Source organism: Gopherus evgoodei, chromosome 3 (genome assembly GCF_007399415.2).
Source record: "Gopherus evgoodei ecotype Sinaloan lineage chromosome 3, rGopEvg1_v1.p, whole genome shotgun sequence".
In the NCBI taxonomy this organism is placed as follows: domain Eukaryota; kingdom Metazoa; phylum Chordata; order Testudines; family Testudinidae; genus Gopherus; species Gopherus evgoodei.
In genome coordinates this window covers 140,625,287-140,650,051 of record NC_044324.1, presented here as the reverse complement: position 1 = coordinate 140,650,051, position 24,765 = coordinate 140,625,287, and the positions used below count along the sequence as shown (strand labels likewise).

Genomic DNA, 24,765 nt, shown 5'->3' with positions numbered 1-24,765 from the left:
AAATACACTGAAGATTGTCAGGGACTCAGATACTATGGCAAGGGGCGGGGGCATATAAGTACCTAAATTAGATAGATAATTTCAGTTTTCACCCTCATATATGGACAGAGCCATTGTACTCTTCTTGCAAAACCAAAGTCCCATAGTATAGGCAAACGTCAAACAAAACAGTACGAAAGAAAGATGGGGGAAATAGCAATGTAAAGAAAACCCCTTTTTAAAGTTATTTAATATTAATAATACTTTGCATTTAATGGCATTTTTCAAGTCCAAGATCACATTATTATTAATTAATAATACAAAACAATATTTTAACCATTTCAAATGGGCCAAGAGAGAAACAGAGAAGTTAAATGATTTCCCCAAAGTCACAAATCAAGTCAGAAACAGGAAGAAAACACAAAAGTTTTGTCTCCCTGCTCTGTACTATTACCTAACAAATAGAACTCCCAACTAGCAACGTATTTCACAGAGAAAAGGTAAGCAAAGATGTTCATGGTTATCCTGGCTATCTTTGACATCTTTAAGGTAACAATTCCATGCAACACATTCTGGCACATCCTACAAAGCACTGCAACTGGATGCCTGAAGGTTTATTTTATCTTTGCCATCCACCTACAAATCACTTGTTAGGTGTTACGCAAAACATTTTTGGTTCTCCTCAGCTTCACACAACCATCTGCTTTTGCAGTGAAATCCTGGGCAGATGTGAAACTAGCATTCCTGGTCATGCAAAACAATGGACATGCTGATGGGTGCAAGGAAAAGCAGACGACAGGCAGTTGCACGTGCCACTGCTTACTTAATACAGGCTCCCTTCTCCTTCAGAGGCCCCGCCCTCTGGGCAACACGTGCCACTTAAGGACACAGGTCAGCTGTTAAACATGATTGAGTGCAGCCACACCTGAGCCAAGCAAACACATTATCTCCAACCTTCATACATTTCTCCTCTCCTTTAACAATCACCTTTGAAGACAACAAAAGAAAGGAGAACTCTTTCTTATTATGAACAACTGTAGACTATGATCCATATAAAACTGGATGGATGATGTCAGTCCACATCAGAAATTAGTATTTCCCTTCCATGTGAAAAGTTACCCCTGATTCTTTTATAGTTGTATTCAGTGATATTGTAGCCATGTTGGTGCATGATATTAGAGACACAGGCTGGGTGAAGTAATATATTTTATTGGACCAACTTTTGCTGGTAAGAGAGACAAGCTTTCAAGCTGATACAGAGCTCTTCTTCTAAGGGCTTGGCTACACTCAAAACTTCAAAGCACTGCCACGGGAGCGCTTTGAAGTGTGAGTGTGGTCACAGTACCAGCACTGGGAGAGAGCTCTCTCAGGGCTTGTCTACACTACAGAGTTGCAGCGCTGGTGAGGGGGTTACAGCGCTGCAACTTAGGATGTGTACACACCTACACGGCACTACCAGCGCTGCAACTCCCTGTTTGCAGCGCTGACCGTACACCCGGTCGAGCCTCGGGTGTAGAGGATCCAGCGCTGGTCATCAGGTGTAGACACTCACCAGCATTTTTGTTGACCTCCGTGGCATAAGCAGGTATCCCAGCATACCTGAAGAAGCCTCTCTGGTAATCAAGCAAACTCCATTGCCCTGTGCTCACCTGACCCCTCCTTTAAATGCCCCGGGGCTAGCCAGTCGCAGCAGCTGGAAGCTGATGTTGAGGAGGAAGCTGAGGATCGTGCTCGTGGTAAGTAGTATGCTCCCGTGTTCCCTCCCCCCACAGCACGTAGACAGCCCCGCGGTGTGCTCAGGTGTTCCCCGTCCCCCACTCCAAGCAGGTATCCTTCCCCGTGGTGTGCTCAGGTGTTCCCCGACCCCCCCTCCAAGCAGGCATCCAGCCCCACGGTGTGCTCCCATGTTTCCCACCCCCCCCTCCCAGCACGTAGGCAGCCCTGCGGTGTGCTCAGGTGTTCCCCGACCCCCCCTCCAAGCAGGCATCCAGCCCCGCGGTGTGCTCCCGTGTTTCCCACCCCCCCTCCCAGCACGTAGGCAGCCCCGCGGTGTGCTCAGGTGTTCCCCGTCCCCCACTCCAAGCAGGTATCCTTCCCCGCGGTGTGGTCTGGTGTTCCCCGACCCCCACTCCAAGCAGGCATCCTGCCCCGTGGTGTGCTCCGGTTTTCCCCGACCCCCCCTCCAAGCATGTATCCTTCCCCGCGGTGTGCTCCTGTGTTTCCCACCCCCCCCAGCACGTAGGCAGCCCCGCGGTGTGCTCAGGTGTTCCCCATCCCCCACTCCAAGCAGGCATCCTGCCCCGCAGTGTGCTCTGGTGTTCCCCACCCACCCTCCGAGCAGGCGTCCAGCACCGCGTTTCCCCCCCCCCCGGTCAATTCCCACTCCCAAGGGGAAATCGGGGCAAAACCACTCACCCCATTGCTCGCCGTGACTTAGCTTGCCTGCCCTCCCTGTGTTACGTGAGGTATGTGAGAAGGATGCTACCAAAAGTCTAAAAAGTCCTTCAAACTGTGATAATAAACAATGATGCCTCTGTGTATTACATGGTTCTATCTCTCTGTTTTCTAGGGACCTTGACTACTGCAGCCGTATCACCGGCCTCACGTAGGTTGCAGAACTTGAGACGGAATCCTAGGAAATCAAAAGAGGAATTGATCAAGTCTGTAATGAGCCACTACAACAGAGAAAGTAGGAAGACAGAGGAATGGAGAGAGAAGACCTATGAATGGAGAAGCAGTGTACATGAGTGGAGAAAGAGTGTACATGAATGGAGGCAAACAGAAAACAGGAGAAAGGAATTGTCTGCCAAAAAAACCACAAAGCAGATAAGCCTCCTGTCTCGCCAAACTGAGTCTTTCGAGTCTCTTGTAGCCATGCAGACAAATATGTACCGTGGTAACCCACAGCCCTCCCAAAGCCCTCTTCCTTGTTCCCCAGTATTTCCACAAAACAACTTTCTCCAGCAGCCAGTTCCGTATTATCCCCAGCTGCCCCCAACACCTATAAGATCACCTACCAGCCCTGATAACTATAATTCTTACCCTATTCACTCCACCCCCATTATTCTGCAGCATAGTAATCTTGAAGTGCAGCAGACAGTGAATATTGATCAAAATAGGACATATTAAAACCTGTAAATGTACAGTCCACCACCCCTACCCCCTTGCCTGTTATGTACTGTATGTTGAATAAAGTTTTTTTTTTCTATTTCTTTCACTATGTTTTATTGTTGCTGGAAGTGGTAAATATTACACAGCAAGGTAAAGCAAAGCACATCAAATGCATCAAACATTACTGTTGGCTCTCAGCATCAAATTGCTCCCTTACAGCATCCCTAATCCTTGAAGCCCTTTCCTGGGCCTCCCTATTAGCCCTGCTCTCTGGCTGAGCAAACTCATCCTCCAGGTGTCGAACCTCGGAGGTCCATTCCTCACTGAATCTTTCACCCTTCCCTTCACAAATATTATGGAGGGTGCAGCACGTGGATATAACAGCAGTGATGCTGCTTTCCACCAAATCTAGCTTCCCATAAAGACAGCAGCAGCGAGCTTTCAAACGGCCAAAAGCACACTCCACAATCATTCTGCACCGGCTCAGCCTGTAGTTGAACCGGTCCTTGCTCCCGTCAAGCTTCCCTGTATATGGTTTCATGAGCCATGGCATTAAGGGGTAAGCGGGGTCTCCAAGGATCACAGTGGGCATTTCGATGTCCCCTACTGTGATCTTGCGGTCAGGGAAAAAAGTCCCGGCCCTCAGCCTCCTGAACAGGGCACTGTTCCGAAATATGCGTGCATCGTGCACCTTTCCAGGCCATCCTGAGTAAATGTCAGTGAAACGCCCACGGTGATCCACAAGCGCTTGCAGAACAACGGAGAAATACCCCTTGCGATTAACATACTCTGATGCCAGGTGGGGTGGTGACAGAATAGGAATATGCGTCCCATTTATTGCCCCTCCACAGTTAGGGAAACCCATTTCTGCAAAGCAATCTACAATGTCCTGCACGTTCCCATGAGTCACGGTTCTTCTTAGCAGGGTGCGATTAATGGCCCTGCAAACTTGCATCAGCACCATTCCAACGGTAGACTTTCCCACTCCAAACTGGTTCGCCACCGATCTGAACCAGTCTGGAGTTGCCAGCTTCCAGATTGCAATAGCCACCCGCTTCTCCACAGGCAGGGCAGCTCTAAATCTCGTGTCCCTGCGCCGCAGGGTAGGGGCGAGCTCAGCACACAGTCCCATGAAAGTGGCTTTTCTCATCCGAAAGTTCTGCAGCCACTGCTCGTCATCCCAGGATTGCAGGACGATTTGATCCCACCACTGAGTGCTGGTTTCCCGAGCCCAAACGCGCCGGTCCACGGAGCTGAGCACGTCTGTTACTGCCACAAGCAATTTACTGTCTTCACAGTGAGGCGATTCAATATCATCGTCTGACTCCTCACTCTCACTCTCATTTTGCAGCTGAAGGAATAGCTCCACTGCCAAGCGTGATGTGCTGGCAACATTCATCAATAAGGTCGTCAGCTGCTCAGGATCCATTAAAAAAAAAAAACGCAGAAAAAGTGCTGTACAATCACAATGCTGCCACACTGCTCCGAATGTGTACCAAAGCACCATGGGGCGTTGGAACAGGAACAGGAAGCGGAAAGACAATCACACTTCCTTACCCTTCCCACAAGCACAGTGCCGAAATGGGACGAGGTGCTCTGTGGGATAGCCGCCCACAATGCACCACTCCCAACAGCGCTGCAGTGTGGCCACATTTAACACCACTTGCAGCGCTGGTTGCTGTAAGTGTGGCCACTCTGCAGCGCTGGCCCTATACAGCTGTACTAACACAGCTGTAACAACCAGCGCTGCAAAATTGTAGATGTAGACATACCCTCAGTGCTGCATGTACTCCATTGAAGTGTGAGTGTGGTCAGAGCGCCAGCGCTGGGAGAGAGCTCTCCCAGCGCTGCATGTAAACCACATCCCTTACGGGTGTAGCTTGCAGCGCTAGGAGCTGCACTCCCAGCGCTGCGGCACCGATTACACTGAGGCTTTACAGCGCTGTACCTTGCAGCGCTTAGGGGGTTGTTTTTTCACACCCCTGAGCACAAAAGTTGCAGCGCTGTAAAGTGCCAGTGTAGCCAAGCCCTGAGCGAGAAAGTTGCAGTGTTGTAAAGCACCAGTGTAGCCAAGGTCTAAGACAAGGGCAGCTCTGTTTAAGCTTGAAAGCTACTCTCTCTCACCAACAGAAGCTGGTCCAATAAAAAATATTACTTCACCCACTTTGTCACTTCTATAGTTGTCAGTTTCTGTTAATCAACCTTTGGGAGGGATTTTATTCTCCTTTCTCTGGTGCTTTGCCAGTAGGAATCAGGAAGGCTTTTCCTATATATAACGTTCCCTACTGTTGCAGAGTATGACTTGCATCCACATGAAAGTAGCAACAATGATCCTATCTAACATTACCATGCCCATCCTGAAAGATTCTAAAAAGCATTTACCAAATTATTCACAGAATGGAAATGCTTCACAACTGAAATGCTGCTACTATTAGCCAGGTGAACAACCAGTAACCAAGCCGATAGATCATAGTGGAGAAAGAAAATATTTTGGCCCACGATTTCAGGGAAAACTCATTCCACTGTGAAAAATACAAAAATATATTTAAGGTCCACAAAGGGAAGACAAATCCTCACTTTTAAGGACTTGCTCCAAAAATGTGCACACTAGTACATTGCACAGAACTAAATGCATCTACCTCAAAATGATGAAGGGCTGAGTCCACCCTGCTAAAATGGGTACCTGTGCTTCCAGGGAATATAAATATTTCAATGCTGATATCTGGACCTATGACAGACTGGATTCTGTCCATCAAGAAATTTTATATCTGTAAATAAATGATAATGTGTGGGGATGGCATACTCTGATTACACTAATAATTAAATCAGAAAAAGCAGAGGCATCTGACAGAAAGCAACAAGGTGGAGAGAGAGAATGCTAATGTATCTTTAAAGATTAATGTATCAGATTGGGCTAACGAATATTTAAATGTTAATGGGCCATTGTCAGCTGGAGAAGGTGCTGTTTGGGGAAGGCAAGTGATTGTCTAAGCAACAGGATCAAAGGAGATTTTTAAATACTAGGGAGAAAAAGATAAAATCAGAAAAATGGCTACAGTTCTAGAAGTGGTTTTTTTTTTCTGTTAAATATAGTAAACAATGAGTAATTTCAGTTCCTAAGCTATGGCACCTGTGCAAACATCATTTTATCTATGTGAGTACAACACAGGATTCCATGGCTATGACATAGGGACATCATACCTGACCACTTAAAAGTCCCTACACTAGAATATAAACAAACAGCCCTGCAGTACAAGAGAGACACATGCTGAATTGAGAGGCTGAAACACAGCTAGTCAGAGAGACAGAAACTGACATTATTTATATTAAATCTACCAGGCTATTAATTAGGATACCTAAAAAGAATCCTTTTAATTCTCTGGTTTTGTGTAGTGTAACTCCAAAGGTTTTGACCTACTTTGGCAAGACCAAATGCCCTCAGAACTAAATGTGTTTGATAGAATTTATTCTTCATAAATAATTTATCATTGGTTTGACTCAATTTCTTATTCTTACTTTAGATCCATTAGGACTTGGACTATTTGGAGGATAATTCACTTTGAACCATTTCAAGAAAAGGCAAAATACATCTAAGCTTCTGAGGACATGGAGGGGCTTGACGCTATCTCATCCCCATAAGGTGTTATCACCACTTTTGGTCCAGTTAGTCCAAAGCATTGAAAAAGACTAAAGACCACAGATGAGAGAACAGTCTGAGGGGCAAGGATCACAAGACCACTAAATCCTTCTTACTCCCTCATATTTGTAGTCTTACTCACAAGTTTTAGAAAACTTTTGGCAGAACCAAACCTATCTGGAGCATAAGAATACGCTTAAATCCCACTGCAGTCAATGCTTAAATGCTTTACTGAATCAGGTCCTAAGCGAGCAATAGAAACTTAACCAGGAAATTTTACATTTTTATTTGCACTTCATGGGTTTTTTTTTTATTTTGTTCAGTCTTCAGGCAAAATGTTATTAGTAACAAGAAAAGTCATATAGGCACAGTCAACAAAGAGCTTTGTTTATTTTCCATGGGTGGAGAGTGAATTTTTGAACAGCAATTAATTTTATTTTGAATAATGTAGCTAGTTCACAGAGGCTGCTTGGAATCTGTCGAAAAACATTACATCTAAGAATGTTGACAGATGAAGTTTTGACTTGCCAAATGGGTCACAAGACTCTGCAGTTCTGGTATGTTCAGAATTAGCTATTTTTTCCTTCTTTTTCTGGTTGAATGTAGGGAGGGGGGGAAATCTAGTGGCACTCAAAAGGAGAGTATTCTGTACTCTATGCTATTTTTTGCCTTGCCTGATATTTGAAGCCAATCACTTAACTCAGGACACTTTTCCCATCTACAAACACACACACTACAAGCTGTTTTAAGACATATCACTGGGATTATATGGATATTGGTAGCATCAACAAGGCATGTCCTAGAAATATATTCACAGAAAAAAATGCCCCGTTTTATGTTGATTTTATAGTATTACCAACCTATCACAAGTACAAAAATTCATTTAACAGCATCCATGGCTCTGTATGGCACGGAATACTGGGAACACCCCGGTAAATTGCAACTGTTACAATTACATTTTCTACATGAGAAGAAAATATTCTCTTCCAAGGGGTGATAAAGCAATTATTTACTAAAAATGAGTTTTTATCTGAATACCTATGGAGTTGAGCTGAAAGCAACTTTTATAATTCCAATTGTTGTATTTATTTTTTCAAACTTTTTAGCATAATATTATAAAATAATTGTATCAAATTGAATTATTTCATGTTAATATGTAATTGCTTTCAACAAGAGCACTCAAAACAAAAGTATATTCAAACAAGTACATTTCAGCGTTTGACTTTCTTGTACGTTCTAAATAGCCAAACCGATCATTATAACATTGGTCAAAAAAGGTATATCGTTCCAAAGCAGATTAAAAAAATAAAAAGTCCCATCAAATTAACAATAGAGTTTATAAAGCTCAGAAAAATATTAATGCTGGAAATGGTGCCACTATAAGTAGTGGGTATTTCTACAGATGCCATCCGCTCCTGTTATAAAACTTAAATTCATCCCAATTGTATATTTCTGCATGAAGTCAAAGACATTGTACTAATACGAACTTGCTCTAAAAGTGAGGAAAAAAAAAAGAACAGAAGAGAGTGCTGAGAGTCTGTCAAATCTGATTCATGCTTGCACGCAGTTCACTTTAAAACACGCTCTGCACATTGCATAGGACTCAAATGTCAGCCCAAGTATATTTACTTTGAACATAGTACCAGATTTCCTCTGCTGATTTTTAACCCCAACTTTAAGAAGCTTTTTGTCTCCAGTGAGACTCTTTCCCCTCCTATACTTTACAGAAATCGTACAAGAACGGCCTTTCAGCTTGAAGGGACAGTATTATAGGGTGCCCCTTTTTACAACTTATTACAGACACCATTGTTTGGATAGTATTCTACATACATTGTGTGAAAGATAAATTATGGCTGCACTTACTGCAAAACGACTGTGAATGGCACCGTGTTAGAAAGGACACTGAAAACATGACTGCTGGTGCCTCTCTTTCTCTGCAATGCCTGCAAACTTGTAATGTTGGCCCTCTGGGCTCTTTGCCAAAACCACACACCAGATTAAAATAGAAAGAATGGAAATAGGCAACCTGGGGTCCAAAATCTTAATTCTGACCTTATGTTCAGCTCCATGGGAGGCCTGCACAAAACATAATGTTTATATACCATATAAGGGGAAAGGGGGAAGCTGGAACAATCTTATGGAAAAAGAATGAATCAAAAAATCCTGTAAATGAAGTGCACTTTTCAGTATTTTGAAGCCATCAATCATGAAAAATAATCAAATCAGCAATTATAAACATTCCATTAGTTCTAAGAAAGTAAAAATTTAATGTGTTTGTTAGTTCTCTATCCACAGCCTGGTTACTCTCAACTTCAGACAAACTATATTTTGACTGGATTTAACTTATTTTATTCAAACAACGGATAAACTTATAGAGTTATTATTCTAATTAAACATTAAATATAGGTAACCTATTAGAATAATAGGCAAATTCAGCGTGGAAGTTGTGAACATATATTTACCATATCAAAGATGTAGCCTGCTTACTTACTCCTGTGCTTAACAAAGGGTTTTCTTCTACTAAAAATAATGGACTGAGACTCTTGCACAGCCTTCAAAATTGGGCCAAATGATTTTGTTCAGTCCAGAGGATACAAGTTGTTCATAAACTAATTCCCAAGTAAATGATTTTAATAAATTAAATACATGTGATTAGTCACAAAATTTTATAGTAGAATACTGGCATCATAGATATAAATCTTTCACATACTTAGGGCTAGTCTACACTGGCAGTGCTTTAACGTGGCTTGTGTAGTCGCAACAGAGCACTGGGAGAGAGCTCTCCCAGCACTCTAAAAAAACTACCTTCACAAGGGGCATAGATCCCAGCGCTGGTGCACTGCTTACACTGGCTCTTTGCTGCGCTGCTTTTTTCACACCCCTGAGCGAGAAAGTTTCAGTGCTGTAAATTGCCAATGTAAGCAAGCCCTAAATCAGTGGTTCTCAAACTTTAGCAACTCGAGGACCCCCATTGATTTTAAAATGTTCCTGGATCTCCAAGCTGCACTCCCCTCACCGTTGCTCAGCACAGGCCCCAATCCTGCTCCTCCCCTACCCCCACCCTACCTCTTCCTGCCTTCACTCCACCCCTCCCCCTTCTCCTTTCTGCCCCCTCTCCCAAGCACACCCCATCCCCGCTCCAGCTCCTCCTTACTCCCAGCATCTCCAGCACACCGCTGAACAGCAGGCAGGAGGTACTAGGAAGGAGAGAAAAGAGTTGATTAGTGGGGCCAGTGGTCCCACACGTGATTCCACCCCCACCCCCCGAGCACACCTTGTCCCCGCTCCTTTCCCTAGTCCCTCCCTCCCAGCACCTCTTGCACACTGGGGAAGATGTTCCCCAGCGTGCAAGATGCGCTGGGAGGGAGGGGAAGGAGTTGATCAGCAGGGCCTGCGGGCCCCAGGGAGTACCAGGGGTCCACAGATCCCAGTTTGAGAAACACTGTACTAAATGATTCTATAGCATTCTCATAACATTTCCTATGAGCTGAAGGAAGGAAGTTTGGCTTCAGTTCTTAGAAGGCTCTTTGTTGTGTTTTAGAGTCCATATTCAACTTCTGCTTTTCCACAGAAGTTATGTCACTATGATAAACCACCTGAGCTCTGCTCCCATGGTGTATCTTGTTACCAAAACCTTACATTCAAACTACTTCCATGTTAGACATTGTGGTATATTCATTGCTTTTGAAGCTACCACCTGATTTTAATTGATAAGATCTTTAAAATTAACATTTATTAGTGCAAGAGCTACATTAAAATGTACTTAAACTATTATATTAATATACTAGAAAAGCAACTGCAGTTATTCTCAAAGTAAAGTGCTTTAACATGAAAGTCACTTGAACTACAATTCCCAGAATGCTCATGTTACTGACAATTATGAATACTTTAAAAATAATTCTAAGTTATTCTATCTATCCAGGTATGAACATGACCTCCATCACCACAGCATTTGAGCAATTCACAAACATTAATGAGCCTATCTTCACATCAGCTTTGTATTTGTAGCCTCATTTTACAGATAGAGAATTGAGGCACAGGAAAATTAAGTGACATTCCCAAGGTCACACAGGAAATTTGTGACAGTCAGGAACTGAACCCAGATCACCCGAGTCACAATACAGTGCACAAGACTATTCTTCTTCCCCTCATGTGTCAATTCACAGATTATGACTATATGTCAGAAGTACCACTTTTAACAATTACGCTATGGCTGTGGTCCACCTGAGTGAAAAAGAATGGATGTTATTTCATGAATATTTTAAATTGAAGATTTAGTGAAGCATGGCTAAGCAGTTCTGACATCTAAACACACAAAGACCAAGACCACATTCATCCAGTAAAATGCAACACAATCTTACATGAGGGTTTTTTCTTTAAGAGGTTTGTGATTGATGGAGAGAGTTACAGTTTGTCATGGGGGATGGTATTAAAGGAAAAAAAGGATGGCAGGATTATCAAGGAAGGACCAGGGGGAGAGAGAGAGATTTACAACCAGCTGCTGCTGTGGTTAGAACAAGGATCTGAGACAGCAGTGGCATCACCTTGCCTCCTTTTATACCCTCATCCTCAGAACATTCAGGAACATAGAGAGCAGAGGTAGGAGGGATAAATAAGTACTCTAACAGGCACTATTATGAGGTCACATCATTTGAGCGGCAATGGCTGGTGCATCCCACAAGCAGGAATATGCAGAGCCTGAGGATGCTAGAAGAAATAGAGGAACATTTCAGCAGCTTCCAATTTAGGAAAAGTCCAAGTCCAGCACAAGATTAGGGAAAAATGACATTGTTTTAAAATGCTACATGAGAACTATTAATTGGCTGTTAGTCTGGCAAGCATTTAAATGTGCAAGGCAACATATCTGTATACGGTAGCTGCTAATAAAGGAGGATTGTATATCATTAGTGCTGAAGACTTCAGCCATTTGTCTAACAGCAAGGCTACTGGTTAAGGACTCTCATATGTAGGAGAAAAATTTAATTTCAATGTCACAATGCTCATGGCCTGTCTACACTTAAACGCTGCAGTGGCATAGCAGCACCACTGTGGCTGTGCTGCTGTAGTGCTTCAATGAAGATGCTACTGATGCTGATGGGAGGGGTTCCCCTGTTGGCACAGATAATCCACCTCCCCGAGAGGTGGTAGCTAGGTTAACAGGAGAACTGTCCTGTAGATTTAGCTTTGTTTACACTGGGAGTTAGGTCAGCTTAACTGAGTCGCTCAGGGGTGTGAATTTTTCACACCCTGAGCAATGTAGTTATACTGATCTAATTTCCTAGTGTGGACCAGGCCTCAGAGTTGGCAGGGTTTTCCAGATTCTGTTCAGCGCTGCAGTTCCCAAGGAAGAGAAAACTCTTCCATAATCAAGTTCCAGATGAAAATTCCAGACCCCTCTTATTTTGAGCAGAGGGTGCCTTTCACAGTGGAACAATGTTTGTAACAACAGGCCATTCTCTGTATGACAGTGGTCTCAAACAATTGTACTGGTGACCCCTTTCACGTAGCAAGCCTCTGAGTTTGACCCCCTCCTTATAAATATATAAACAAGTGTTTTAAATTTAACACCATTATAAATGCTGGAAGCAAAGCGGGGTTTGGGGTGGAGGCTGACTGCTCGCAACCCCCCCCCATGTAAAACCTCATGACCCCCGAGGGGTCCCGACCCCCAGTTTGAGAAACCCTGTTGTATGAAGATGGGGGAAGGGAAAGAAAAGAAAGAATTGGGACATAGTGCTGACTTGTTACTGATCAGATATATATTTTTAAGTACACCTGTAGGAGCACAAGACAATACATTTATAAACTCGCCCCATGGCCAGTCTCTGTAGGAATTAAGATGGTCTCAGTCATGGCTCCAAACATCAGAATAGAACTGTGCAGCTGCGCTGTGTGGTTCCATAGGAAAATGACAAAATTCTTCCCTGTGTCCTGACCACAATGGGAGCCATGTACAACATCCAAGAGCAGTATTTGTCCCAAAAGATTAAACTGCTCACAGAAACTAACATCTAATTCAAACAGAAGTAATGTGAGAGCAATTTACAAAAGTACATAAAAGTACTCCTAAGCATCCCTATAAACATAAAGTCAACACTTTATGTTCATACTCTATTTGCTTTATGTTTTTATTGAATGACTGTGATAGATAATATTAGGCTTCAGAGTACACGAAAATTCCAAATGTTAAAGTACTATACTCTATGTAACAGGATTTCTACATGGGAATAAATGCTTTATTTTTGCTAGGAGCCAACCTGCTTTTAACTCAATGTATGCTTTCTCTCTTATGTTATGCAGATTTAATGTTTGCTCTACAATACAACAATTCCTTGATGAACTCAGCAGAAACGATTTTTTTTCAAGTTTTGATTTCAGCAGTTAGGACAAAACAAATGATGACAGGATACAGGGTAAACTGAGCATTTTTGGAATTCCAACTTAAATACACCAGTGATCAATGGGCAATGAATGACACACGGCACACTACACACAAGTGGGTCATTTACTTCGTTATCAAGAGAAGGCATTTTCAAAAGTGTGTCCTGGCCTGTTCAAAGTAACAAAGCATTCCACAGGTGTGTGAACAGATTATCAGGATCTGGAACAAGGCTCCACCCACTCCCATGCCTCCTTCCCTTGCATTTTATCTGTATCCAAACCTCCTAAATAGGAAGACTCAAGACACACCCTGTTTACCTCTAAATAAAACCCAAACTCCAGAGTGATTAGAAAATACCTCTGACTGCGCCACAGGGCATGTTACAACATCAAGTACCTTTAAAATTCTTTGTAATTAGCTTTAAAGTTCTTACATTATCACATATGAAAGAGACCTGAAGAAGAGCTCTGTGCAACTCAAATGCATATCTCCTTCACCAATAGAAGCTGGTCCCATAAAAGATATTGCCTCACCCACCTTGTATCTCACATATGAAAGAGCCATGTTACTCCATTACAATATATCAAAGGTTAATGTCTGGTAAATTGTTTTTATACGTGTTGATTGAAAAATGAGAAAAAATAAAAGTTATCAATTTGCTTTTATAAAGAATGTCTCAGTGAATCCAGGTTACAAGTTTTGTAAGTGTTATTGATTTGATTCTTAACAGTTCACTTGAGTCACCAAAACTAAGTTATTCATTAAGGACTTTTGCCATAAATATAAGTATTAATAATACTTTGCACATCTCAAAGCACTTTACAAACATTTATTAATTACATTTAACAATACCTATGGGAGTTAAATAAATATTGTGACAATCACTTTGCAAATAGGGAAGCTGAGGCATGGAGAGATTAAATGACTTGCACAAAATTATTATTTACTATTTCTGTTACCATAGGTGTATAAGCCCCAGTTGTGAACCAGGACACCACCATGTGCAAGGTGCTGTACAAACAAAACAAAAGGATGATCCCTGCACCAAACAGCTTACAGTTTAAGTACAGTATGAGAAACAACAGATGAACAAACAGACTAGTACAAGAAAACAATGAGATAAAATTGGTCAGCAAGATAAGCTGTGGTCTTAACAAACCAGCAGTCTAACTTCTGTCAATTTTTTTTGTAGACATCACTGCAAAGGAGTTTAAAGGAGGGATCTGAAGGAGAACAATGAACTGGCTTTGCAGATGTTTACAGGGAGTACCCTCCCAAGCCTAAGGGACAGCATTGTAGAGAGCACAAAGAGGCTTGTTTGAAAATTTAACAAAAGGGTGATAGAGGCTGGCATCACAGGCAAACTGACCAACTGGAGGCAGATCTCAACCTTTCACTACTAAATGAGAGATGATAGAGTGGGGACAGGCAATGAAGGGCCTTGAAAGTGAAGACAAGCCATGGTTGATACAACACAGAAATGGCACAAGTAATCAGTGGCACAGCTGAGAAAGGAACCTGAAAACCCATACGTTTATCACCCAGTTCCTTGCAATATATACTGTATATGACTGACTGTTTTTCCTATGTGATCACCCTCCCACAGGATATCAAACCAATATTTCAACACAAAGTTCTAGACTATAATCCATACTTCATGTTTGTAGTGCTTAGCATAACAGGGCTCTGATCCTGATGGTCACCTTTATAAATATTATGAAATCTTAACTATAGGAACTGCTATTGCTCTGCTAATAATAGACCATTTGACCCCAGTACTTCATCTACCATTGGTTAATTGTTCCATACAGACACACTCCACATCTCAGGCTGATTTGAATAAAAAAATCAATCATTGCAGGACATTTTCAGTGTTATTTAGTTTATACTTTCATTATCTCTTCCAAATTTTAACTAATAAAGTCAAACAAGTACTGTAAACCACTTCTGTGGATCTTTCTGATTTCAGTAAAGACCTTGCCCACAAATCATAAAAACAGAACTTGTGTCTAAAGGATTCCACACCACCTCAAACACTGTCCTGTTTCCCTAGATACTGCACTACTGGATCCTAAATGAAGGTCTTCACAACACTGGAAAATGTAAAACAACATGTGATTCTTTACAAGTAGGCTAACACTTTAATACAAATGGGGTAACAATGTATTATTTTGTACTGCATCTTTCATATAATTTGTATTCACAAATGTGTTATAGTTCTCAGAAAAACAGACTCTCGTTAGACAGGAATGTGCATTCTAACATTTCCTTTAGAGATTAAGAAAATAAATTTTTAACATGGCATGTGGAATGGAACAATTTTCTGTCTAACATGATCTGAAATAGACTAGACGCTACCATCCCCAATTCAAAATATAGAAAGAGAATGTAGCTATTTCTGACTGGAACTTATGGGAATAGTGATTTTATTTTTCATCTCCGGTATCTCAAGAAAGCTCAGCTGATTTTTTTCAAAATTCCATACAAAGGCCCCCAATCCTGCAACTGACTGCACATGTTCACCCCTCCCTCCTGCACTAGTCAACCAAATTCATCTTTATATTTAGACCCAGCATGGAAAATTTCAACCTGAAAGAAACTTTTTTGAGAAAGCTATGAGCAACTGTGGGACTATTACGGAAACAATTCAATCTTAATTGCAGCACTGGCTATGATGGTACTTGCACTTATCTAGTACCTTTCATCCAACAATCTCCAACTATTTTACCATTGTTATTTAATTACAGTACTCTTACAACATCCATGTAAAACAGATATGTATTAGCATTATCTTTTAGGCCTTGGCTACACTACAAAGTTTTTTTGTCATCAAAACAGTGGATGCGTACACAGGTGGAGTTAGATGATGATGTGGAGCTCCCAGGGGGTCATCCGGTGGTGCAGGCAGCCAGGAACTGTTCACCACTTCAGAGGTGTCCAGCCAGTCTCAGCAGTTGGTCTCCAGTGAGCAAGATGCAGGAGAGGAGATGCCTGGCTGTGGTTTGTGTAGTGAGGAGGTGGGCTAAGGGTATAGAAAGGTACAAGGCTGGCTGTGTTTCTGTGTGCTGGACGTTTCCTTGTGTAGCTAATCAGTACAGCAGAACAAGGTGTTGATGCACACACAGATCTCATGGGAATCCTCCAGAGATATCTCTAGGAAAGTTTTCTGGAGGTACCTGGTAATCCTCTGCCAAAGGTGCATTGGCAGAGCTGCCTTGTTTCTCCCCCCCATTGTAAGAAACTTTTCTGCACCATTCAGCAATCACCTGTGCAGGTACCAAAGTGGCACAGAGGTGAGTAGCCTAGGGAGCAGAGCAGAAACAATAAGCATGTAGTAGATGTACCCTCGCTTCCTTGCTTACCTCAGAAGTGAGATATCTGCTACAATGACCCTTGCCTGTGGAAATGTGTGGGAGAATTTTAGAATTTTTTTCCCTAGCTGGTTGCACTGCAACCTTTGCAGAGTGCTCTTTTCCCCATGTAGAGCGCCCCTCACCTCCCACCCCAGCCAACACTCACCATGCTTTGGGTGTTCGCAGAGATGTGTGCTTGCCAAGGCTCAGTGAGAAAGTGATTGTTGTGTTACCAGAGGTGTATTTTACTGAAATGTTTCAATGCTGTGCATTAATTTAATAATTACGCTTTTGTGAATTAGTCCTTCTGCTTTGGCAGATGTGGCCTTCAGGAATACCCCACACACACCAGCCAAGAGTTTCCATAAGATAAAAAAGCAACCAAGATGAAGAAAAGAAGATGTGTTCAGGGAGGTACTGCATTTCTTCAATGCAGAGAAAAGGGAATGCAAGGAGTGAAGGGAAGTTGAAAGGCAGGACAGAAAAGAAAATCAGGAGTTTGTTAAAGATGCTACCGAATGGATGACTAAAGTCATGGAGGAACAAACGTAGATACCAAAGTCCTTAATAACGCTGCAGACTGAGCAAATGTGTGCCCACCCTCTCCTGCAGCACATTCAGAACTCTTTTCCATTCCCCCCACCAAACTCTGCCCACACACAGTCTGTTCCAGGACTTCTCAGTTTCCCCTTCACTCCATTCCCTCGGACAATTTTCAAAATGATAGCTGGACCTACACAGATCTCTGAAAGTCTGCCCTTCCCTGGTATCTCCTTTCCCACTGTGTGTGTGTGTGTGTGTGTGTGTGTGTGTGTGTGTGTGTGTGTGTGTGTGTGTGTGTGTGTGTGTGTGTGTGTGTGTGTGTGTGTGTGGTTTCTTGTGCAATAAAAGCAAAGTTTTTGAACAGTAACTCATATTTATTTATTTCCTACAAATTGAGATAGCAGGTATTACCTATATATGCACAGGCAGTTTAATCATTTATTTACTGGAATATAAGGCCCCAAATGTCACCATTGCTTCCTAGGAAAACTACATGTAATATAACATTGCAGGACCAACCATAATGATATACATTACTGGTTCTCATTTTCAAAGTGTTGCCTTACAGCCTCCTGATTCCAATTACCCCCCTCTGGGTGCCCCTCTTTTAGCCCTGGTATCTGGCTGCTCAAAATCAGCAGCCAAGTGGTCTGCCTCAACACTCCACCCTGAGCAAACCTTTCACCCTTAGCTTCACAAAGATTACACAATGTACAACACTGTGCCTATGACCATGGGAATATTATCCTCACAGAGGTCTAACCTGCCATAAAGGCATCGCCAGCACACCTTTAATCTGACAAAGGCATTTTCCACTGTCATCCAGCACCTACTCAGCCTGTTGTTGAACAGCTCCTTAGTGCTCTTCAGGTTTCCCATATAAGGTTTCATGAGCCCCAGCTATAACGGGTATGCCAGGTCTCCCAGGATCACTATGTGCATTTCAACATCCTCCACTGTAATCTTCTGGTCCGGAAGGAAAGTCCCCACTTGTAGCTTCCTATACAGGCCAGTGTTCCTGAAGATATGTGCATCATGCACCTTCCTGGACCATCCTGCACTGATGTCAGTGAAATGCCTATGGTGATCCATAAGTGCCTGCAACAATATGGAAATGTACCCCTTCCTATTGATGTATTCCTGTAACCTGCATGACGATATGATCCCACCATTCAGTGCTCGTTTCCCAAGCCCAAATGGATCAGTCCACTCTCTGCAGCTGTTCTGTGAATGCCAAAAGCAATTTAAGTTGCTCCTATCCATATCACACAGCCTGTCAGGCAACTGGAAGTCTTCTTCAGTTAGTGACTTCGTGATTAATTGTGCTGTCATCCACGATGTCTTCATGACAGTTATCAGAGCACAGGAGAGCAGTGCAGGATCCATCCCTTCTCACAAAGATGCCAGCATGCACAGCAAAGAAGGAATGTTGAAAAACACCATGAAAGAAAGCCAGAAGCCCATGGAATGCTGAGACAGAAAGCAATGCATCATGGGACATTGAGCACTGTCCAAGATGCGCCATGATCTGCTCCGCCTTCCCACAACATCTAGTGACAGAAGGTGTCGAGCAGGACTGTGGGATAGGTACCCACAGTGAACTGCTCACACTGGGATGTAGTGCCCTAAGTGTGGCCATGCTCTGCTGACAGAGGGAGTGAGTGTGAACATGCATTACAGGTTTTTATTACAGCACTTTTGGAGTGTCGATATAATTTTTGTTGACAAAACTCTGCACTGCAGACAAGGGCTAAGATGGGTAAACTAAAAAAGGTTAAGTCATTTGCCTAAGATCACATGGCAAATCAGTGGCAGAGCTAGGAACAAAATCTAGATCTTCATATGTCCAGTCCTGGTTTCAAATCACTAGAAAATGCCCCCTTTTACATTTAACATTGCATGTCATTAATGAACACAAATGAACCAAATTATAGAAAATGAAACGCCTGTAAATGTTACACTGAAGCTCAATTCCCAGCCTTTGAGTGAGTAACTGTAAGAGAAGAATGCTCAAACAGAAAACCACACTTTGCTTACTGTGGTTATCAGCATTATGTTAGCAGATCAGTCATGTCTTTACCTGCAAACCTGCTAGCTGAGCAGCTGACTTCCCCTGAAGGCACAGAGTGTGAGCCACAAATGCATTCAAGTCCTCCAGAGAGAGACTGTCCACCTGAAACAGAGAGAAAAAAAAATCTGAGCTGTGAGCTATGGAAGAAACACCATTCTGCAAATTGGTCTTTATCACTGTGTAAACACATACACACAAATTGAGTAGAGTAATGGTGAAGGAGTGACATTCCAACAACCAGAATTTAGATAAAGAAAAAGAACATGGTACTTAATTTCACAACCCCATTTGTGTAGCTTTGTATTATCTCCACTCTCCACAACTCTACCCAAAAGCTAACTTTCACATTCTCCCTCTTCTTTTTCTTTTAGGACCCTTATAAGTAGTACCAACAGGATATCTACCAGTAACCACAATACCAAGAGTGTTCCAATAATGATGCTACTTCAGAGGTATAAAATATCTTCACAGTACAAAATCACTCTACCAGTAGGATCCCAAAATGAAGACTAATTGAATCAGCCATAGTTGATGGCTATGAAGATTTATCTCCAGTACAAATGCTCTACTGACCATCAGTAGAAAGATATAAAAAATTAGCTACATCATTTAAACATGGGTGTGTCAGTAAAAATGACAGATAATTTAGAACAAAAATTTCTTACTTCAAAGTAAATTTCCAGATTAGAATAATCCTAGGTTGGTTTTTTGGTGGGGAGGGAGGGGCAGGGTTGGATTTTTTTTTGTGGAAGGAATTTAAATTTTTGAAGAAAATTGGGGAAAATCACCCTCTTATGAAAAACAACCCAACCCAAACAATAGAGGAAAACTCTGAGTTTCATCCAGTTGTTTTCTTCAGATGTTTCAATCAGGGAAGGAGAGGTGGGGTCTTCCCCCTGTGGAAGAAGCATATGGTCTGACTCCCTGAAATCCATGGGTCTCTGGGATCTGACAGAGGCAAAGGGCCATCTGTGTGGAAGCCCTATGCTTTTGCACCAGCAGCTGCTCCCCCACATCCCCTGTGCTCTTTCTGCAGCATGGATCCAACTAAGTTATGATCTCCTACTTCTCCCCCCAAAAGAATGCAGACTTAACCTGTGTATATATGTCGATGCTGAATATTTGCTAATATTGTTGAGGTTATAATAAGGTTTTGATTATACTGTGAAGGAGATCCATGTGGTATGTATAATGTTTCTCCTTATCAGTTGGAAATAGAAGGAAGTTTTTTGTGAATATATGGAACCTGCATTGTCAGTGCAAACATGCTGATTAGAGGTTCAGGAAAAGTTAGGGACATCCAACTAGCCAGCTGCTAAAATCCCTCTTAGCAGCTGTTCTCTAATTGCTCTACCTGTAAAGGATTAAAAAGTCTCTCTGCTATGCATAGGTAAAAGAAAGTGAGTGGGCACATGGCCAAAAAAGTTAATGGGAAGGCTAGAACTTAAAAAAATTGAAACAAGACTCCCCTTTTATATGTCTGTGGTGGTTTTCCCAGGGAGCGGTGAACAGGGCAACATCTATGTTGTAAGAAGCTTGGGGCCAGGTATGAAAAATCCTCGGTATCATACCTAGAAAATACTCATTTGAAACCTCTGATATGTAAGTAGATCAGGAAATGTCTAGGAAGACGCTATTAGGTTTCATCTCTCTTTTTTTTTATTTTTTTTTATGGCTTCTGGACTCTGTGCAAACCCCTGGGGCTTTTGTTTTGCTTGTAACCTTTAAGATGGACCTCAAGAAAGCTCTTCTTGATGCTTAATCCTTGTAGTTTTTTTTTTAATCTAGCAAAAGCTTAAATTCCCAGGTATATTTTCTTTCCTTTTTTTTCATTAATAAAATTTACCTTTTTTAAGGACAGAATTGGATTTGTGTCTCTTAAGAGGTTGGTGCACATGTTGTTTAATTAGCTGGTGGCAACAGCTGATTTCCTTTTTCTTTCCCCCCTCCCCTTCTCAGCTCTTCCCTGGAGGAGGGATGAAAGGGCTTGAGGGTACCCCACAGGAAGGAATTCCCAAGTGCACCTTCCTGAGCTCTCAAAGGGGTTCTGCACTTGGGTGGTGGCAGCATCTACCCATCCAAGGTCAGAGAAAAGCTGTAACCTTGGGAGTTTAATACAAGACTGGAGTGGCCAGTATTAATTTTCAGGATCCCTGCGGGCTCCCACCTTCTGCACTTGAAGTGGGGAACCAGCCTTGACAATCTGTTATCATTTTTGTGTGTGACTTCATTTGAGAGTGTAATGGTCATCTCATTTCACCCACACTGTTGTTATTGGGGCATTAAGTGCACTGGATGACATACGCCACATGTTATGATGGGTATGTGTAGGATCCATGGATCTTGAAAGGTATGTGGTGAGGGGTACAGATCACCACAGCAGCAGAGATAGATACAAAACCTACAGACAGTTGTTCTGGAAGTGTCTGGGCCACTTTGAGTTGGTGTGGCCTAGTCTGTGCAAAGCTTGCTTCTGATGAACATCTCAACAGGTTAGGGGATTGTTTGAAGGCCAGAAGAGGAGGTTTGAGAAAGATTTATTTCAGTATGTGGTGCCCATAGAGCATAGGTATTAATTGTTTAATGATACCCCCTATGAGTTCCAAGGTGGGGTGGTAGGTGAAAACGAGGGGCATGCAATCAGAGGGTTTCCCCTCCCCCCAATATTGAAGAAAGTTGTCCCAGGATATTTGAGTGGACCATTACACTGTTGATTTATGCAGTGACGCTTCAATGATCCATGGTGAAACATTCAGTTGATGGAGATACTGGGACTGTGAAGACTATAGATCACGGGTGGGCAAACTATGGCCCATGGGCCGCATCTGGCCCATCAGGGCTTTGGATCCAGCCTGCAGGATTGCCCCCCGTGGTGCTGCGGGCCCTGCGCCACTCTCAGAAGCAGCCAGCTCCACATCCCTGCATCTCCCAGGCGAATGGCAGAGGGGTTTGTGAATGGGGAACCACAGCCAATGGGAGCTTCAGGGAGGTACCCGGAGGCACGGCAAGGGTAGCGCATGAGGAGCCCTCCACCCCCCACCCCCAGCGCTTCCTGTAGCGGTGCAGGGCTGGAGACAGGGAGCTGGCCCCAATGCACACCGCTGCCACCCCGGAGCCGCTTTAGGTAAGCGGCGCCAGCCTGGAGCCTGAACCCTGCCTGCACCCCACCCTCCAACTCCCTGTCCTAAGCCCCCTGCCTGCACCTCGCACTCCTCCTTCACCCCAACTCCCTGCCCTGAGCCCCCTTATATGCCCCGCATCCCTCCTGCACCCCAACCCCCTGCCCTGAGCTCCCTCATACACCCTGCACCCCTCCTCTGCCCTAATCTCTTGCCCCGAGCCCCTTCCTGCACACTGCACCTCCTCCCGCATCCCACATTCCCTCCCGCACCCCAACCCCCTGCCTTGGCCCTGCATACAATTTCCCCACCCAGATGTGGCCCTCGGCTCAAAAGGTTTGTCCACCTCTGCTATAGATAAACCCCACATTGTGAAACTCAACCATGCTTGCAAGGTGCCAAATCTGGGTGAAAGTTGTCTTCCCAGTGTAAAAGCCCTCACTCTACCTACAGCACAGAGTTCTATATAGACCCGGAAGGGCCGGGTGTCGGCTGTAGGTGTCTTAGCAGACAATCCATTTCTTTTTTTTTTAGGGAATGATATTTTGGATTTAAAAGCAAAAAGGACGACTCAGACCCACTCAGTTAGCTCAAACATCCCAGGGACTGTGTGAGCCAAAATGCAAATGAAGTAGCCAACAGAGAGAAGGGTTTGTATCCCTCCTGCCAGTATCGGAGAGGAAACATTGTGAAGATCAAGATACCTCCCCTGCATATGCAACTCAAATACCTGGGACTGAAAGAAGGGTGGGGGGGAGAATTGAGACAACCTCTTGCTCCAGGGGAGCAAGGAGTCCTACTGACCTGAAGGAAAACTGAGTCCTGATGCCCAGGACAGGGAAATACACTCTCTGCCCACCCTTATCAGTGAACCAGAGGCAGTACACAGCATGCGCAGGGTCTCCAGCCAAAAGTGAGACCGCTGAGCCAGCCACAATACACTGGCTAATCTATGACACCCATCCAGAGGTGGGAAATGCCCAAGTGAAAGGTATGTGGGGGATGATGGAAGTAACTGCAACCGGGAAAAGGGGGAAACTCTCCCCTCCCTCTCCAATCTATGACTGCCTGATGGTTTGTGAAAATGTAAATGACACTGAGCCTGGTTGGGGGATACGGAAGTCGAGGGGAGAAGAAATGCTGTTCACGTTGACTCAGTGTGTAGGGATCAAAAGGCCAACGCAGCTGAGTGGAGCATCAATACTCTTTCCCCTCTCCTCATAGAAGTTGAAGTCAGGCCAAAGGGATCCCCAGGTCCTGACCTCCAAGGAGGTGGGGCAGGGAACAGGGGAGCTGTGAAAAATCTCCCTTGCCTGACTTCTCAGCCGTTAAAAACAATGCATAGTTGAGAGCTGCTTCACAGGGAGCCAGCCCTGCTTTATTTCTCCCTTCTGGCCAAAGAGCTGTTTCCTGGAATATTCCAAAGGGGGGTGGTGAAGGTCCACTCGCCACCAGGTCACTCATCTTTGTCCCACCCTTGAGGGACAAAAGGACATGACATGCATTCCCTAGAAACCAGATAGGAGGCAGGAGTGGGAGGACCAGGTTTTGGGGTGACAGAGGTAAAAAGGTGTGTGAGAGAGTTCCACCTATAGTACTGCCCCATAGTTTCCAAAGAAAGAAAATATATGGTATGGATTGAAAAGACCGTACAGATTTATGACTGATGTATACTGGCTTGTTAGCAGAATGTTTATTATATAAACAGTTGAAAAATGAAATTAGGCAAGGTAATGGCAGAAACGCCATCCAAGGAATAAGTCCATGTGTCTCCCTAGGATGCTGGTCAAGCAGCCCTGTTACACAAACCTCTTTATAAGGGAGATGTGACAGATATTGCAAACCCAGGGAGACACAATATTATATTAAGTTTATGTATCACTGTGAGTTAGGGATTGTATGTGTAGGCAATTATGAGGAGAAGGTTACAACTTCTCCAGAAACCAAAAACACCGGAATGTGATTAAAACAAATCATTCAGATTGTAACACCTCCAGAGAGATACCACCACCTGGGGAGGTTCACATATACTGGTTCAAACTGAACTGCCTAGAGATCATCAGACAAAGAAAAGACTTTTGGATAAAAAGCTGGGTTAACACAGTGTCATAAACAGATAGTTAAGGGTTAATGCCTCTTCTACCTGTAAAGGGTTAAGAAGCTCAGTAAACCTGGCTGACACCTGACCAGAGGACCAATAAGGGGACAAGATACTTTCAAATCTTGGTGGAGGGAAGTCTTTGTTTGTGCTCTTTGTTTTGGGTGTTGTTCGCTCTTGGGACTAAGAAGGACCAGACGTCAGTCCAGGCTCTCCAAATCTTTTTGAATCAGTCTCTCATGTTTCAAAATTGTGAGTAACAGCCAGGCAAGGTGGATTAGTTTTATTTTTGTTTTCTCAACTTGTAAATGTTCCTTTTTTGCTGAGAGGATTTTACCTCTGTTTGCTGTAACTTTGAACCTAAGGCTAGAGGGGGTTCCTCTGGGCTATATGAATCTGATTACCCTGTAAAGTATTTTCCATCCTGATTTTACAGAGATGATTTTTCTTACTTTTCTTTATTTAGTTAAAA

General features: G+C 43.3%; 1 protein-coding gene across 4 annotated transcripts in view; it reads right to left on the bottom strand.

Annotated features, from left to right (window-relative positions):
• FAM120B (family with sequence similarity 120B) overlaps nt 1-24,765 on the bottom strand; it is a 125,926-nt gene that overhangs the window by 75,004 nt on the left and 26,157 nt on the right. For 3 of the 4 annotated variants that reach the window (XM_030556826.1, XM_030556824.1, XM_030556825.1), the window contains exon 6: nt 19,086-19,178. In XM_030556826.1, coding sequence (XP_030412686.1) covers nt 19,086-19,178 — 93 coding nt within the window. Of the gene's footprint in view, nt 1-16,152; nt 16,412-19,085; nt 19,179-24,765 lie in introns of those variants that run through there. The other variant, XM_030556828.1, reaches the window with a different exon arrangement.